Here is a 20,605-nt window from a genome sequence, read left to right as displayed (position 1 = left end):
TGCAAGAAACTTAACCCTTCACGGTCGAAAGTATTTCTGCGCCGAATCGAAACTGTTTACGGGTTAAAGAAAAAAATTGCAATCGCTATCAAATTACCACGGCTGCCGAGGTCCCCTTACACGTCTTGAGATAACGCTCAATTAGGTGCGATTTTTTCATTTTGGACAGCTTTATGCATTATGTGTGCAATATAAAATGTTTTATGACTTAAGGCGGCCATGTTTTCATTTGTTGCAGTTCATTTAGTATTGAAAGTTAGAAGTAAATAGGTTTTAGGTATGAAGCTTACTATGGCCGACTCCAAAACGTAAATAGAACAAAGAAATGATTAAAGTTTTTGTGATTTATCAATTATAATTGACACGTTTTGCAATGGTAATTTAAATGTATATTTATATATGTATAAATATTCGAGTATTCGATAATATGAAAATTTTATTGGTAAATAAGTTAAATTTAAACTATATGACATAATTTTGAAAAAATCAATGAAAAATATCTGAAATGTTTTTTGTAATGGAAACTTTGGTGATTCGTAATAGGCCAACATTGCTTTAATTTTTTCTCACAACACGGTTTAACAAACTCAACGAAGTTCATAATTCAATTCGTTATTTTGCAGCAATAAAATATATAATATAATTAAAAACAAATTGCTAACGTTACACTGTTGACTTGTTCTACCATATGATGTAGTGTAATATACTGTTTACGTCTTGCTTCATTACTCTGACTACGCTTGACTTACCATCACCAACCGGATGTGCCTTAAAAGCCTTATTAACTATACAAATAGAGATATTACAGCGCTGTAGCCGATATTTCTTTATAAAACATGCTATACCTTTTAGTTATTTTTTTGCAATGTATTATCAGAAGGGTAAGGTATTTAAGTACAGAAAGCAAGTTAAACATGGATTTCGTTAAATGTATGTATGTTTAAATTAGCCTGTACATTTTTAAGAACAATAACTTTCACAAAGAATTGCTAATTAACTCTTCTAGCGCAATAAACTATGAAGGAAAGTATTACCTACTCCGTTTATTACTTACCTGTGGGGAAATATCTACATCCAACACAACTAAATAGTATTTGTAAGAAAGATGTTTGGTTAGAGTAACTTTTTTTTTTTGGATAAACAAAACATTTTAAGAATAATATATAGGTTTATTGACAACAAAAATATCGCGTTCATGTTCCTTATTATTTAAGAAAATATCAAATTGCCAGTTGTCACACGGGAATGCTTTAAAAACCAATCTTGTAATACCTTAAATACTTCATAAAAAATAATATTCACTTCAAAAACCGGAAACCTACCGTAAAAGTGAACGAGTATAATCTGTTAGAATGTCTTAATTGTAAGATTCGAGTCCCAACCCTTCTTTTCTCAAATGCATGCCAATTTCAACCCGAGGCTTAAGCACCGCCTGTCCTTAAATAGCCATTGCGTATCTTATATCATAAACATACATAAACGAAATTCAACCTTAAAACTAGGGTTACATGGCTGTTTTTAAGATACAAAAGTTTTGGAAATGAATGGTAGCAGTCGTGAGTCCGAATCCTAATTAACACCTTCGTGTATAGATAAATTGTGCCGATAGTATACGGATGTTTCCTTGCCTTAGTTTTTGAAATATTTACGATCTTAGCAATTTAAAAGTTTGAACAATCCATTGGTAATTGACTTGAAAAAAAAGACATCACTACCGTTATTCCAAACTTCTATTTGTTAAGGGAAAACTGTCCAAAATTTTGGAATCTTATGCTGATTATTCCTTGTAATAAAACTTGCAAATAAATGCAATATCTGAAAAGTAACTTATATTACAAAGAACCGATTACTTTGCCGGCGTTATCGTGTAAAATGTTATCAATGCAGTGTAGCGTTACTGAATTATACGAACTACATTCGACTCTACAACAAGAGTCACCTTACAATGTTTTGGTGTGGGTGGAAGGTTGATAAGATTCAGGTTAAGCCTGTTTTAAGTGACTTACATGAGAATTCTTTGGATTAACATTAAGTTATCCGTATTTGAACGGTTTAATTGTTTAGACTGTTCTAGTAAAACAAAAAGTTATATCGTTTACCCTAAATGATTGTTGAATCCTAATAAAGATATTGCAAACGTCTGAAATACAGAAAAATATTTGGGACTAAATCTTTTACTTAATGGAATTTGCATAAAAATATTCTCTTTTATTTGGACCAAAAGAACCAACCAAGGAACTTACCACGTAGAGTATTAGCCCCGTACAGAGGATGATCATAAGGTACGGGACGATAGGCGGGATGCAGTGCTGCGAGGTAACTCAACTCGCTGGTAGCCCCGGCTGCCGCTGCTGCTGCCGCTGCTAACCTGAAAGAAAGAATGGACTTGAAAAATCTTGTATATAAAACAATATCGTCATACATTAAAAATGCACAAACAAATGGCAAACCTTAAAGCAAAAAATTAAATGCTGAACCAGATATTTAATAAGCCGTGGTCTCATGGATAGCAATTTTTGTTTTGTTAGAATAAATTTTATAACTCATGTATAATCATGAGAAATCGATAACCTTAATGTTTTAAATTCTTCATGTTTTGTTTTGAAAAGCAATTATAAATATTCGCGGACCAACAGAAGGAATCTAACAAGTCGTTAAACTTCTGCAACACAAAAGACGATGAATAAAAAAGAACTGTTCTATTCAGGGCATTCGGGCCATCACGAACTGAAGGTCTTAAAAATGGGGGTCCGTATAATGCGACAGTTTAAAAACCAAGACTGAAATTTTGAATATGGAATAGAATTGAGAGTAACATTTCTTTATTTTCCAAAGACAACCAAAAAGCTCAGTGATTATTTTGTTTTTGTATGTTAATAATTCCAGCGCAACAAATAGATTATGGAACCCTACAAGATTTTAAGACCAAGGTATCCATGATGTTATTCGTCTGGACATTTGATTAGGGCAATAAGCGACGTCTGGGCGACATTTTTGGTGCAAATTAAAGGACAGCAACAAAAAGGGATGGAATTTTACACATTTATTTGCACATAAGTAAATACCTCACGTGATTAAGTCCACAGGAGAATAATAATGATTTTAAGGATTGATTAAAAGTCTTAATATTTGTTAACATGACGGATTACCATCGGCGAAAAAAAAGATGGACAATTGGATTACTAAAATTGATTTTAACATATAATGGTACACGTAAGCCTCAGTACTTACATTTAAGTTGAACTAAAATCTTCCATAGAAAATTTTCCGCATATTTATTACTCATCCATGTAAACGAACGATAGAATATATCACACGAGTCGTGTAATAGATAAACAATGTAAAAGCATACTCGGTTCTCACGTTTACTTAAAAATAAGACAAATGGAAGAAAGCGTTCCAGGCTGATCCGGAGAATAAAAGCACAATAGCGCACGCGCAATGCGCCCACTAATAAAATTATTAAACAAATCAAGCTCATAACATAATAATGCAGCAAGAAAATTGTCGGGTGGGCTCGGAATAAAGAAATTATCTAACTTACTCGCCAGACGATTGCGCCCTTCGAACAAAGACGTTGCATTGAGAAACTAAAGAAAAAAGTATAGCGGTTTACAAAATAAACAAATCAAGTGCAAGAACACGCGCGCCTGCGCCTCGTGACGTCTTCATGTATTCTATCTTCCTCGCTCACGGGATTGGTCATTCTCATCCCACGGGGGTGACAAGGACGACGGTATGTAAATAATTCCGTATAAGAGGAAAAAGTTTAAAAACAATACTGGATGTGAAACAAGTTTTACAGATTTCGCGCAGACGACCTCTTTTTCAATTTGATGTTTTATTTAGGGTCATTCGAAATGTATAACTTACTGGGCATAATTGGATGGAAGCGCATTTAAAGTTTTATGATTTAATCATTTACTTATAATTTCTTTAATATTTTTATGAGATATTCCATATTATATATGTTTATATATAAATTTATGTCTATTAAATCGATATTTGTTAAGGAGTATTTTTCTACTGATTGACTAACTGTGACGTTTTTTGCAAGCTAAATAAATTACACTCTCTATGGAAATTCATAGTTTAACATATTTATTTATGCTTAGCATCAAATAATTCGGTTACTAGAATAATTTAAAACATATCCATGGTGCTCTTTATCATATTATGTACATGTGTACATTTGTTTGTTTTATTTATATCCCAACAGATAACATCTTTATTTACTGGGAAGTAAAACCTCAACTTTTAATAATTATTAATAAGCTTTTAATGCAAAGCAAACTAAAATGATTCATTCGTTGGTGGGAATAAGACGTAATATCGCTTGTAATGTTTCTGGATATTATACTTGACAGATCACCGATCTTTACGGTGTCGCGTATGACGAGTTGACGGAAAGAGTTAGCGTTGAATAAAATTTACAACGAGCTTTCATTTAAAACTTTATTTATCGAACCATTTATAAATCGATCGATTTCTGTTGAATAATCTTTTATGGTTTTTAAAATTTGTATTCGAGGATATCTAAAATCTAAATTATGTAAAAATATTTTTATTTTAATAGTTATTTGTATCCGTTGACTTATATTTATTTTATTATATCATTCCTTCACGTCTCGAAAACCTATAAGCGATCCGTGGCACGATTTGAACCCATTCATAGCATGAACCCACAATCACTTTATGTAATGCACCGCTTCATTGAACAAAACTGCAACCACTTTATAAAATTAAACCAAAACCACAAAGTTCTAGTCATTTAAGTTAACACTCGCGTTATTCTCATGAATATATAACGCAAACAACGCGACGAATATAAATATATACAAATTATACACTTTTAAATAAGATTAAACACATAAATTTTAATGTGCTAACGTAAAGAATCGGATATCTTCTTAATTCCGTGTGAATACGAACCCGTACGTCGAAGTTTCCACGTTAAATAATCCACAGGCTACGACTCCAACATAAAATGAACGTAAGATTTATTAGGGTTTAAATTTTTTACGGAAGGATAAATCCAAACGACTTAAACAAATGCTCAAATAAATGAATGTTCCAATCAATAACTCCTAAACATTCTCATTTCTGTATTCTTAATGTATATACTTACTTATGTTTTATTTTTACAACATATATAATTTTAATATGTCTTCTAAATCTCAAATTCAAATATATCGGAAAAATAATGTCATAAGTCAAATCAATTATTGTATTTTAATCGCGATGCGCTTGAAGTTAATAAAATATAGTTAATTTTTTTTAAATAATATTGTCTATTTTTATATTTTTCTTAAGATCTAAGGAAGTGTTTCTGAGTTTTAAAACTTATCAAAATATATTTTTATATCTGTTTCATTTGAAAAAGAGAATAAAGATTAAAACCTCTTTTGTTTATGTACGACCATTTGAAAACCTTCTGTTGTGAGCTTTCGATTACACAAATACAGGGTGCTGCGATTTTCAAAACCGAAGAGTTTCGTTTTAAAGATTTAACAAATAGTTACAAAAAATAAATTATATCATTACATTAAGACGCCTTAAAATAATAAAGCTATTTCTTAAGGTCATTGCCATATACTTAAAGTTAAAAATGATTCAATTATTAAAATTATCCGCTGACATACCAAAATAAGCGTGACCTCACCGGAAAGATTTAACTAATGGGCATCTCGGTCCCCTGTAGAGTGGACGGGCTCTGACGTTTTATTTTTCATTATTAAAGGACAGCTCAATTAAAATAAATGAAACAGAATATGAATCACCCTGTGGTGTGAAGTTGTTCTTCCAAGAACTCTCAGCAGGTACCGGACTCTTCTTCTTCTTCTTCTTCCTGGCAATTATCCCAGCATTAGCCAGGGTCTGCCTTCCTGCTCAAACTCCTCCACTTTGCACGGTCTTTAGCATCCGCGGTGGTAAGTCCATTGGCTCTCATATCCTGCTTCACGGTGTCCAGCCATCGCTTTCTTGGGCGTCCTGGGGGTCTTGCTCCAGGGACCGACATGTCAAGGCAAATTTTTCCGACGTAATTCTCAGGCCGGCGTGCAACGTGGCCATACCATCTCAGGCGACTCTCTTGAAGCTTATCCGCTACGTCACGGACTCCAAGACTACCTCGGATAAATGTGTTACGTATACGGTCAGCCCGCGTTACGCCACACATCCACCTCAGCATCTTCATCTCCGTGACGTGAAGCTCCTGAGTGTGCCTGGACAGTGTTGGCCAACATTCGCTTCCATATAAGAGAACCGGTCGGATTATGCTCTTGTATATTATTCCCTTGAGCTTGGTAGGTATTCTGCGATCGCAGACCACACCTGTGACCTCACGCCATTTCGCCCAAGCAGCGCTGATCCGGGCTTGGACATCGTGATCGATGCCTCCGGACTCATGCAGAATAGATCCAAGGTACCTGAACTTTTCCGACTTAACGGCTGGTTCAGGACCTATATGGATAGTGCAAGAGTCCGGGCTTCCGCAAGCCATGTACTCGGTCTTCGTCACATTTAGTTTAAGACCACCGTTCTCAAGCGTACCCTTCCAGAGGTTCACTCTTCGCTCTAGCGTCAACCTGCTCTCATCAATGAGCGCTATGTCATCGGCATACATCATCAGCCATGGAGGCTGGTCCTGGATGTTAGCCGAGACAGTGTCCAGCACTACATTGAACAAGAAGGGGCTAAGAGCCGAGCCTTGGTGAACCCCTACTGAGATCGGAAAGGGTTTTGTATCGCCAACAGCAGTCCTAACCATTGAAACGGAATCGCGGTACATGTCTCTGATGATGTCAATATAGGCCTCAGGGATCCCTTTGAATCGCAATGCCCACCAGATACATTGACGAGGCACGCAGTCAAAGGCCTTCTGCAGATCTAGGAATGCGACATGCAGAGCTCTCCTTTTTTCCCTGTATGCCTCCATCAGAGTTCTGATGGCAAAGATGGCGTCCAAGGTGCCCGATCCTGGCTGAAATCCATATTGACATTCCGAGACAGTACACTCTCGGCGGAGCCTGAGGTCGATCATACGCTCAAAGAGCTTCATGGTGTGACTCATGATCTTAACGCCCCTATAACTACCACAATCTTGAACACTGCCCCTGCCTTTGTATATAGGGGTAATGTAACTATAACGCCACTGATGTGGCATAGTCCCAGTGTTCAAGACGCGGTTAAAAAGGTCCGTCAGTATGAGCACACCAAGAGAGCCCAATGATTTCCACGCTTCGATCGGAATATCGTCAGGTCCCACCGCTTTCCGATTCTTCATGCGTCGAAGACAATTCCGAGTTTCGTCAGGTGTTATCGGGGCAATAAGTCCAAGATTAGGAGGTATTTCGGTTGGAAGACTGCACGGGTGCTGAGTATTTAGCAACTCCTTGAAGTAGCATCTCCACCTCTCCTTCACAGAGGCATGATTACACAGCAACGTGCCTTGGGAATCTTTCACGCTAAGACATTTTGCGATATCTTGCGTCGCCTTATCCCGAGCTCGTGCCAATTTGTAAATGAGCTTCTGCCCCTCCGCAGTTTCAAGTGTATCATATAATGGTGATAACCTATCACTGCGGGCTCTGGCAACAGCCCTTTTACTGGCACGTTTCGCTGCTATGTACTCTAGTCTGTCTTCAGGAGAGTTTGATTGCTGCCACTTCTTAAAGGCAGTCTTCTTTTCACGAATCACCTCCTGCACTTCGTCATTCCACCACCATGTCTCCTTGTCAATGACCCGTCCTCCCTTAGAAAGGCCAGGTACTCAGCAGGTACCGGACTATTGTATCATAATTCATGGTATTTCTATAGTCTCTTAAAATAATTGGACTTAAATAAATAAAAGAACTTTGGACATAAGAAAGTTTTGCGTGTCACAAGCACACGCCGATTTACTTTTGTATGTTCAGTCCTGGTTTTAACACAAAAAAAAACTATTACTTTTTTTTTTGATCGGTTACTGAATAAAAAATTTAACATTTATAAAATTTTTTTGCGTTTCAAAGAATTCGATTTCTACTTCGCGAAATAAAATATTTTACAACCAGATAACAGTGTTTTTTAATATCACTTATGTTAAATCAAACTTGAAATGTAACCAGCTCTTGTAAAGTCAATCCGAAACTACTTAAAGTTAAAGTCACTCAAAAGAGATGGAGCCAGGAGGCAAGATATGTTTAATTTATTATATATATGTACCGATGTGTTCATCAAAATCAGTATTAACTTACACTGACAAATTTAAAAAGCTGAAATAATATCTACTTTATTAAAAAAAAAAATAGTGTAATGTCATCTTAAAACAACGTTTTAAAAAACGTATCCTTTGTAACATACAAAACGATAATAAATGATATAAAAAGAATTTTAAAACTTATTTCATGGTGATAAAGATTAATTTTATATTTCCACTACCTACAGACGCTTCTTGTACTGATAGGGCTAGTATCAAATATCAGGGTAATATTTAAAATATATCTCAACGTTTTATCCGTAAACAAATGTGCAATACGCAGATCAATACGTTTCTTTCACATGAAAAATTACCAGCATATTATAATCATCTTCATAATATTCGTATCTTATTTTTTTATTCTCAGGGTATATTTAATTATTCATTTCAGACAAACAATAAATAACAGAACAGAAACTAATCAGGCAACATAAAGCAGCAAGAACAAGTTTTCTTACAACTCCATAACGTCCAGGAATAAAGCCAGACCGACGTTCTATAACGTTCTGGTCTAGACAACTGGGGTGACCATGTACACTATTAATCTTAAAACTTTAACTAATGAAAGTCTACCTTACGAGTAGCCCTTATTATACATTGTAATATGAATATTCATTTAGAAAGATTTATTTTAATATAAACAATTATAGGTGAGTAAAAGTAATGTAGTATTAAAGCTTACTTCATGCTTTATTTCCGGCTTATCTCCTCATTTTAGACATAAAAATGTTATGGTGGTTAACCCCAAATCCTTTAAAATTACAATAACTATGGTTCCCATAGATTAAAACTCCCCTAAAACTTCACTTATCATGAAACCAAGGTAAGTTTTTGTATCAGAAAAAGTATATTATATAGAAAATATATAAATCTAATTTACTTATTTAAATAAACCATGGTCAGCCTATCTAACGATATTACAACGAACAAGAGGTCGTTCAGAACTCACAGTAAACAGCTTGTTCTGTTAACAAAATTGACATGTCAGCTCGAAGTTTAAATCCTAACTCATGTTTACTTACTGAATAGTACAATAATTTTCTCTCGAATATTCTGTTGATTCGCCAACAATATATAAATGCTTTCCATAGAGATACAGCCGATATATTTATCTCATTTATAACTAGGTCACCTGATAACCTTATTATATATAAAAAAAAACGTGTCACTCTTATTTCAGATTAAAGCTAACAAATAAAATTATTAATGATATAAAATTTATGTTAAGGATTTTAAAAAAATACATTACATAAATATATTGCTTGGAAAGTAGTTCTCAAATTTATTTATGGACTGGGCTACAAAGAATGAAAGCATATTTCTGCTAGGTACTAAATATATACTTCTTAGATGAGAAAGTTCTAGAATATTACAGAAAAAATAATGCTAATCTACTGATAAATTAACAGATATACCTACAATAAAGCATTTGTAGGTTTTTAAAAATCTATGAGTGGATTACATATGAATAATATCACTGCTCCCATTAAAGTTTAACATTGTCCCCCAGGGCAATGATTTAGAACCACAACTTTATCAGGAATATATCAAAGGCTATGTTTATTTGGCAGTCTGTTCGACATCAGTAATGGCCTGTAGAATTGGTTTAATTGCCCTATAAATCAGATAGTACCATTTATATGGCACCGCTTTCGCAATAAATATAACACAATAATTATAGCGGTATCACTATCAATATTTGATAAAAGTTAGAAACGTTCTTCCTGGTTCACTTATGACACAATTCGGTCTTGTTCGTTCAAACGATAAGGACCAATACAAATTATTTATATGTATTGTGAATCTTAGTAATGAGAGTGAAATGTGAGGCAGAAGCTCGTACTGGGTATAACATCTGTAATATTGTTAAAAGAGAAAAATGTAGGAAATACGACAACACTGTACAAAATAATCTGCTTGTAGTTACTAATATCCAATGTAACTGTTGTTATTTTGTAATTCGGTACAAATATGCGAAAAATGGCATTCCTTGCATACATATACCAAAGCAAGATTACTCGTATTGTAATAAATATTGTTATATTGACTGCGAGATTACTATAAAAATAATTATTTATAATATAGAAATCTTTTAAACCCTCACCTAGTATCTTTGATATAAATGTCTTAGTGTTGTTCACTAAATATAATTAAAAGTGAAGGAAACAATTTAAAAAAAAAAACAAATACTAACTGAACAATTCAAATATGCTTTTTCCGTTGAAATATTTTCTAGTTGACGAATATTTACTCAAAATATAACACGTTGTATAAATTCTAATAGATTATTTATTGTGTGTCAGTTTTACAATTCACTTCCTTGTAATCAAGATTTTATGACACACAACCAACAAATTAAAATTGTCCATAAAAATTTACGGAACCCGTAGAAAACTACTAAAAATAATGGATTTATGGCATCAAAGTTACACGTGTCGAAATATTTTTATGTATACAGTTCAAACATAATTTACGGCTCTGTCATATGACTGTTTACGATTAAAATTCTAACCGCGTCGTTGTTTTACTCTCCATTATACTACACCCATAACTTTTGCAATCTACTTCAAAACGATTGCTTTTATTGTACCATTATTTATGCTCCCAGATAAATTTACAGGCCTTGACACACACGTGATAACAACTGTACTTATTACCTTTAAATATAACGCGATTCGGATTGGTTAAAAATTACGAATTATGACTATAATAAAATTCTCCAGATCATAACAATTTTTTTTTGTTTTAAGGAACAAGAAAAAACAAGGGCGTTGATGTTATGTTGAATGTTTAAAATAAAATATCTAATAAACTCCTGAAATGGACTTTGGAAGCTTTTTAATCCATACGGAGAGAAAATAAACAGAACGGCTCATGTAAACAGTCACTGAGACACGCGCTTGGAATGTTCATGAGTGAAAAATTATATACATAAGCACTAATAGTAGATAGATTTTACACTGAAGGTAACAAGTCTTTAGATATTTTAATATATATTCAAAAAAATCAATATCATAAATGTTTTAAAGACTATCTTTATCATCTTTGAATGGCGCAAATACTCTATTTTGACCTGAGAACTCTGAATCAGGTAACACTGAATCAACTCTGTCATGATTCCTTGAAGAACGGAAGAGGTAAATAAATTTAGTTTGTATTCTAAGACGTATCACCGAAGATCAGACTTCAATAAAATAGCGATGTAAATTTAATGCAAGAATTATAGAATAATAAATGCTATTGGATTTTTTTTGCATAAATATCTAACAATTCATATTTATAATCCCGACCGTATGTCTGTTTACAAATTAATCATCATACGATTGCACCTCACTAAGCTTCCGCTAAGGTCATCGGACTCACGTGGCTGGATATATGGGACTTCATTTTAATATCCTTAACACATAATTTATACAATCACCATTGTATTAAACAATTGCATCCTATAGAAAAATCTTTTCAAAAACATATTAAGTCGATAATTACGCCGTTCATATTAAACTAAATAAAAATTATCCTCCAGTCTTTATATAGTAGTCATCATAACATGCTATTTTATTGATTCAAACAGAGACGACTCTGTTGTACACATAATTTAGTAATCAATATTAATACCGAAGTTATCTCAAATTGACCTCAGATATAACTGTCAATGTTCCAAACGTTCACAAGAGTTATGAGCAAACAAAGTTTACTTCGCATTATTTAACGTCTTGTAAAAATATTGTTACATTTTTCTATGTCTTATTTCATGATGTAGGCTTATAGTCATGAAGAACATAACTTCAAATTGATATCAATCTAAAATTGAAACAGAGTGCATTCAACTCACATAATACTGATAATTTCTATCAATATCAGCTTTGCCCTTGTCCCGTGATCACTTTAACCTCTGGTACCCGTGTCTGCATACAAATGTTGTTTTTGATGCAGTAAGTGGATCGCTTTCTACATGACGTCATAATTTATGCTTTAGATCCGAACTGTTGTTTACTTGAACATTATCATAATCTGTATTATTGAAGGTATAATTCACATCAAATGTCTTTTTATACAAAATTGTTTAAAGGAGATGTGTTTTGGACATATATCCTAACATATTTGTTTTCTTTAAGAGCTACGTCTTTCCAAATATATTCTAATAACTTCATATTATATTGAGTCATGTGCGGACGTGTAAGTTTACAAAAGTGATAAATTTAAATAAAAACGTTGTTTAATTAATTTTCTTGTAAACAATGAGACCTAACCCTAAATTTCCCGACTGTTATTTAGGTGTCCAGACGGTGTTTACTGAGACAATATTTATATGTATGTATATATGTTATAAAAATCCAAATGAGTAATAAAATGGGCCGGTTGCAGCGCTAGGGTATTTTTTATTGAGATGCTGACTGCTGGGTTTAACGACCGCAACTCAGCCCTTGCAAGGCTTTTGACCTTTAATGGTAACAAATAAAGGGTGAAAGCATTCTGTTCTCAAAACCGCTCACTAGATTATCGCGTAGAACACCGCAGGCCATGTACGGCAAATGAAAGATAACTATCGTTTGTGCAATACATTTAAAATAAATTCATAAAAACTTCCTATTGCATATAAATTATTTGTATGTCTAAATGCCATATAAATATATAAAGAATCATATAAATATTACATATTCAATTTCACATTTTCTTTCTTTTCATAAGAAGCATGTGTCATACTGCTAGAGTAAGGTCTTTTCAACTAAAACCACTATAAGATCAAATAATTTAGTCTCCCAAAATTATGTGACTGAGGCCTCTTTCGAACTGTTGATATATATTTATATATAAATTTTAGTAATCATACTTTTTATAAGGTCATAAAACGGTTATCATCATTGCAGATAAATGCAGACCCCATCATTATTCGCTGTTATAAAAATATCTCGCCGGCACTGAATTAAGGTATTAACAACAAATTTTTACAAAGACAAACATATATTATTTTTTTATATCATAAATAATATTTTATCGAATGAAGCAGAACGTTCAATTGGTGTTAATGTTTATTTTAGTTATATAAAAGTGTTTTATATTACATTAAATTTGTATGTCCGATTTGAGCTTAATTTAATTGATATCCGAGAATTATAAGTCTTATTATGATTTGGAAAACTTTTAGAAGTTAATTGGTTTTATTAATTTTACTCAAATTATTAATCTAACTATTTTATCTTGTATCCCGTATTCTGTATATTATTATAATTAAATCAACTTAAATTAAAAATTTAATTTAAACCTAAAATTCGAAAGAATACACGTATGTATAAAAGCACTGATTTATTTTAGTATTTTGGACAAACAAATGTTTATTACCGTTCCCCGTCCATGTAAATACATTCAGTGTTAAAGATGTTGTCTTTGTAAACATGTTAACAGGTGTTGTGTTTCCAAACGCTTCGCCTTTGATAAGATATTAAATTTCACGATATAATTGCTCGGGGAATAATTTTGTCTATTCGAAATTTAACCCAGGTATGTACCGTTTATCGTGATATGTTTGAATAATAGAAAAATTTAAATATTTTTTTCTGAAAATCGACTGAAAATCTATAAACAGAGCGGAAAAATAAAGGTCCACCTTCCAAGCTCTCATGCAAGGTTGCGTGCGCGAACAATTGCAAGTTGTACTCATTAAAATTGTGCGTGCAAGTTCTAGACCCCTTTAATGGCACCACCGGGCCGCTTATTTGATTTATCAATTTCTAATGCAATTCCTCTAATACAAACTTCAACTATCTCTATTATTTATTATGAAACAATATATATTATTTAATATAATTAATACGAGGAAGAAGAGAACTGATGAAGATAAGAATTCAGCAATTTATATATTAAAAAGAGATTTCTGACTGAAGTGTATGTAAAAGAAAGTCTGCTCATAGAAAATATAAAGAAATACGAAGTCAACTTAACTCCTTAATATGTATTTTCAGACGACAGTAAAATTCTATAATGAAACAATTAAACGGGAGAAAAAAAATAAGGATTAAAGGCTTTACTCGTTATTTAAGTGCTTTAAGCTTCTGTACCACGCAACCGAGATGAAAGTACGTAAATTTTTTTCATTACCAACAGTTTTAATGCGATACAGCATTGGAAAAGAACAATTGCACGTAAAACGAACCCTTGATTTATGGTCTCGAGTCGATTAATGTAATAATGGGTCTTGGTTGTTACAAAAAGCTGTACTTAGTATTGCTTTTGAGTTTTCCTTATTTTTTTTTTTACATTAGTAATTAGTTTCAAATATTTCTATTGATTTAATCGGATTATTCAATAATAAAAAATATTTCTGTGAACTTTCATCTCACATATTTTAGTTATTGTAACGGCAATACTTATGAAAGACAGACATGTATATTTAGATAAAACGAGGTCATCGTTCGGTGATGATTGAAAAGCGATTTGCCAAAATACCGTTTACTTAGAATAGCGTAAATTGCTAAATATCAATGGACATTTAATCAAAAAAGTAAAAAAATAACATGATTTTAATACAATTCCTAAATATGAAAACATCTTTTACGGTTAAATATATATAAATATATCTACAAACATTCTTATGATATAATATTTTTAATATATGATCAGCATAACTTAAATTTAAGTCGAACCTCATATATTTCCATGTGCCCGTCTATTTATAAACGGTTATGACAATAGCTGCACTGTGCAGGATGCAGGGAATGACCAATTTATGACCGGAACTGGTTTATGGGACGATTGACCGATCGGAAAGTTGGGGATGAGGGTCACAGAATTGAGAGCCGTTCCTAGAATTATATATAAGTACCTGGGTTTTTGAACACGTTCATGTAATAAAAATATTTGGAATGAGAAACGGATTTTTTGTTACAAAAACGTTAAACGTAAGTCAGTTACATTATATGATAAAGAAATAACTGTCAATTAATACAATAGTTTTACTTAGTAGAATTAATTTTATTTCTGATAATCCGTACTATTGAGAATACATTCCAAGAAGCTGAGAGTAGCTTTAACGTGAACGGGAACTCGGTAACAACTATTCTTATGACATAGTCGTAAATAGTTACTGGAGCTGTATGACTGAACTTTATGGAATTTGAGCCAAACATATGGGAATACTCATCCGTCCGCCCCCTATAATAAAAGCCTCCATACCAATTTTACTGTAGTAAATTATTTCCATATATATATTTATACAAAAAATTGGATCATATATAAGATTATTGTCTTTCCCATAACACAAAGCAGCAACCACTTAATGGAACTTTCTAACATATGTCAAAGTACAATGAGCTATTCTCCCGCCCGCATCCCGATCTCATTGTACTTAACAAATCATTGTAATATAAAACAGGATAAAACAAAAGCATGGCAACGTGTGTGGTGCCTCACATGTGTTTATTATGCTATCAAACTAATTGTCAATGATTTCTGAACGGTGTTTAGGAATATAAAATATTTATACGATATTGTTATCACAATATTATGATTTATTTAGTTATTTAATGCTGTCATATAGATCATTTAGATTATGAGATAACGTGTCATTTGCGAATTGAACGCATCAAGTCCTGAGTTAGTGTTCAGATATCGTTTTAATGAGGTCTTATAATTCATGAGTAATTACACTCAGACATAAAGCTTTCCAGTAACATTGGTAATAAACAAAGTTTCAATAGATCTAATAATTTCATAAATAGTAGTTTACTGTATCGAGTTAATTAAAATTCAATCCTAATTGCTTTATGAAGGCCGAAATTTAGAAAGTATTAGTATGTTTTAAACTGATATAGATCGTCTCTAACAGAAACTACGATGGCCAAACATCAATGAGATTGCATCCACCAAGATCCACGCATGAATTCCTTTTATGTTGGCTATTGGAAAGGACATTAAAATACCAAAAAACAGAGCGACCGCCGATGCGAAACCAAAAACATAAGAGAATTAACAGGCGAAGTGGCACGCGCCGTCTGTCCATTAGTTTAGAAGTTTCTATTTAATGAATCAAATGACAAGCGGCAAGCAACACCTCCTTTGTGGCTGGACAAAATGATTTTGAAGTAGCAAACGAAGCAAAAATAACTGATCGTGTCCAACCCATTGTGTGTGATATAATTAGAACGCTCCGAAATAAACACGTGGTGGCAATTATCGCAGCAGCGAGTTAAATGAGGCACTGTGGAGTCGTTAATGGGAATACTCGGCTTCGCTTCCGGCGACGAAACTTCCCTATACCGTAGAGCCATCGCTTGTTTGAAGGAGCATTATCATTAATCAAAACCCATATAAATTCTGTGATACACGAAATTTGAATAATCACTCCATTTCATAAATAAGCCCGAACCTAATGTAGGTGTAGGAGTTTTAAGGATCACATTTAATAACCAATAAGTAAAGAGTATTGTAAAACATAAAATGATATAATGTATACGAATGTAATACTACAAGGTTTTAGATGAATGAATATTCCGTATATACAAACATTTCTGTGTTAAAGTATGTGTTTCGTACATTAATCATTTCAGTGGGCCGAGACAGTCTGGCCTCTTCATACATCTCGCATCCTTTGAGTGCGGCTAGTAACTCATTTGTTGAAATCAGTCCAGCTTTTATTATTGTCCGCCCTAATATTGTAAACGTCTCAATTCCTTTGATGACTTCCTGTTCGTCATTTGTTAGAGGCTCATTGATTTGGCTTCGATCTTTTTTTTATTGTGCCATTATGTCCGGTTAGAGGAGATTAATGTGACGACATTTAGACTGGCACGTCCGTTGTTGCAATAAATAACTATTAAGTAACACCTTGTCTCACGTTAATGTTTACGATCTGACCGTAAACCAAAGTTTATGGCAACTTCAATCTAATCTTGAAACTTCTACCTGCACCCGAAGATTAACTCGAAATTATCACGCACATCTTGCATTATATCCAAAATTTGTGGAACCTCAAACTTTTTATACGACTTCCTAAAACCGTATAACCAATCGTTAGAATGTTTTTCAACTAAGTGGATATTGAAATAAATATAAAAATAAATATTTTAATGAATTAATATAATTATAAATATATTAATATAATTGCATCAAGACGAAAGCAATTAAACTGTAATGCAAAGTTGAAAATTAAATAGGTTTTGCACATGGCAGCCGTTATGCAATAAAAAGGACTTTAACTACTTACAGATACAAATGCTTAATGAACCACTCTATTTTATAGACTAGTCCAATAAATGAACCTGGTGTTTTAAACGAGCTGTTGCAAGAAAAAGTCGTAATATTAAAAATAAAAAAGCAGAAAGCTTGGGTTTAGAATAAAGGTGATAGAGTTAAGAATATGATACGAATTATTTCAAAAAATTTCATGAGTTACCGAATCTTAAATGACTGGTTCATGTTTATGCATGAAATTAAAACTAAAATACTCACTGTGCATGGTGATGATAATGTGTTGCGTGGTGCATTGCTGTGGTTGCTGCACCAGGTGGTGTTGAAGCGTGGAAAGCCGCGAACGCTGATGGGAACTGTAGTGGCAAAAAACCACCGCTGCCAGTGCCAGGACCCCCTACCGACTCCCGATCAGGCATCATTCAAAGTCCTAATTGTATAACATTATCTAGTCCCACTACAATAATATATCTGTGTATAGTTTAAAAATTTACATTGCTTTCAACTATCACAGTTAGGCACTGAATATCACTTGTCAAGTTAATTCTAATCTTAGAAGCAACATTTTCTTTTTTAATGTCATTATTGCTTTAAAGCAGAGATCTTGATTCATTGCCGATTTTATCACAATGATATAGTTTTGTCATCTTGTGTTAACCTGAAACAAAATGAAATTCAATCGTCAATAAAAAAATATGTATATATATTTGTTGCGTGTAAATAGGTCTTAATTAAATTGCTGAATACTTTTATTTTTATTGTCATTCAATTTATATTGATTTAAAATTAACTTAAAGTTAATGTCAGATCTAAGATTTTCGCGAGTTTTATTCATTGAAATGAAACTAGGATTTTTCGGGCAGACGAGATGCCCGTGATCACGGTTGCTGAAAAGTAACCGAAACGTCGGGAGTATGTTGTTTTTTACAAAAACAAATCACGCGTAGTTTATCCGAAAAATACTAGTTTCATTTAAATATCTTAAAGTTAGACAAAAAAAGTTGACTGTCCAAAGTTATTTTAAATTATATACGTTAAATATTATCCAATTAGAATAAAAACATAAAACTGCAGATACAATCTCCTCTAAGCTGATTCAGGAGCTGAGCTTAAATTACTATATTAGTGTTTGTAAAAAAGGAGAAAATGACTATAAGTTTGCGTGATCTGTTGCTGTCTCAATTGCACCGATTATATGTTCATTTTACGAGCGAACGCCGATTACTGAGGCATTACAAAAATTGTTTACATTGTGTTGCCAACGCTAAATACGAACGTATCAATTTATGTCTGACCAACAGTCATTACTTGATGACATATAATCAATTCTAATTACTTTTGTTACACATAAGATTATGAAAATAATTTAAACCTTATCCATAAGTTTTAAGGTTTAATTTTAAAGTAAAACAATATAATTAAAAGTTTTCACGGAGTTATAACATCGACAAAATTCTTATGGACGTCGAAAAAACATTAATTTTATAATAATTGGAGACTACCTAACGAACAACATTTTCGTTTTAAATACAACATTAAAAAAACGTTTGCTCAAAACAGAATAATTTTACATCGGAATGAGTGTTAATTACTGTTAAATCTTAACAAGTTTATGAGCAAAAAGTACGGCCGTTAATTGAGAGACACAGAAATGTTATTGCCACATCCGAAAAGACTATATTCCTGATATTCGTACAGAATTCATATATAAATTCCACAAAGTCAACGTAAAAAACAATTTAGAAATAAACTGACCGCTTATGTATGAGAGAGAATTCATGAACAATTCAGTTTAGATTCATATGTAATGTAACGAAATAAGTTGCATACCGAAACAGACAACTTTCTTTGAAACCCGTATTTGGCTGTTTTATGAATTCATATCAGATTACCAAGTAGCCGGCATTTAAATGGTGAACATTTAAATTCGCCAGCTTTTTAAACGCGAATCTTTTTCAACTTACAGTTCCATTTGGAGAAGAATTATCACAGTTGAATTCCATTCGTAATTAATGAAGATGTGATTGTTTAAAACCACTCTCAGCATAAACGGCTAATATAACAAGAGCTACAGTACCGTTTGACCTTTAAAACATCGATATCGATTATTTTTATTGTAAAGATTTACGATGCTTTTGTATTCGAAATTGACACGGTCGCGTATCGAGTTTTATTGGTCATTGAGTAATGGAATTGTACCTTGTATAGCTGTTCCAAAAATATGTATCGCAGCTCTTAATGTCCAAGATAATGTATTACCTTATTTAAACGTGCAAATGATTTGATAGTGTAGTTAATATTTTGGATCATTCAACATTGTAAAATGTATAAGAGTGAGAGTGAAACTCGATCGATTGGTAATTTTTATCGATATTATATTTCCCATCCTTACTCTGAAAAGTGAGTGTTGTAATACTTACTGTACGGTCCTTAATTACGGTTTAATTGTTTTTAGCCGTCGTATCGTTTCGATCTTCTCAGAATCCATACAGACTTATGGTACGGGCTTCATTCGTTATTCTAGATTTCACCATACTTTTCCTTTATTTAATTTCCAGGTCGATAAACTTAATAATTGATAGCTGTAGTTATAGTTACCGATAATGTAAAAATAATTTATTTTCATTAATTATATTAAAAGGCAATGTTTTTCTCCCCTTTGTTTAATCTTCTACTTCATGCAGACTATTAAATTGTTCAGTAACATGTTTGGATATTTGGAATTTATTGTGTATAGGCATATGATACATAATGCAATAATTGGAACATTTAAAGTTGTCATTGCATATAAAAAATATTTCCAAAATAACTGAGAAAATCATATATTATATAAAATATATTTTAAGTATACGTAGGTACCTATGTTCCAGACATTAATTTTATAAAACTGAACTTTCGAAAGTAGCTTTGTCTTAAACTTACGTTATTTTACTTGTGGTACTTTAAATGAACACCTATCTTCTACATAAATTATACACATTAGTAATATTTATAATCATTTAATTCTGTTAATACACGAGGACATTTTGCAACAAGACTATTACTATTCAGAATCAAATCACAACCAATTATGCGTTCATAACCCAATATTGACATAAACAGCAATTAAAGCCTTTAGTCACGCAGTCATTCGCCAACACTACATATAAGTCACAGACAATAGTGCCACTTATACCTCATCAT

The 20,605-nt window shown here is 32.7% G+C and overlaps 1 protein-coding gene across 2 annotated transcripts in view; it reads right to left on the bottom strand.

Annotated features, from left to right (window-relative positions):
- LOC116775916 (transcriptional activator cubitus interruptus) overlaps positions 1-20,605 on the bottom strand; it is a 57,132-nt gene that overhangs the window by 15,344 nt on the left and 21,183 nt on the right. For both annotated transcript variants that reach the window (XM_032668966.2, XM_061524328.1), the window contains 2 exons: positions 17,684-18,080; positions 2,244-2,368 (listed from right to left, as the gene is read on the bottom strand). In XM_032668966.2, coding sequence (XP_032524857.2) covers positions 2,244-2,368; positions 17,684-17,844 — 286 coding nt within the window. In that variant the 5' untranslated portion in view covers positions 17,845-18,080. The remainder of the gene's footprint in view (positions 1-2,243; positions 2,369-17,683; positions 18,081-20,605) is intronic.

This window comes from Danaus plexippus, chromosome 24 (genome assembly GCF_018135715.1).
Source record: "Danaus plexippus chromosome 24, MEX_DaPlex, whole genome shotgun sequence".
Classification (NCBI taxonomy): domain Eukaryota; kingdom Metazoa; phylum Arthropoda; class Insecta; order Lepidoptera; family Nymphalidae; genus Danaus; species Danaus plexippus.
The sequence above is the reverse complement of the archived record's forward strand: the minus strand, read 5'-3'. Positions and strand labels throughout refer to the sequence as shown.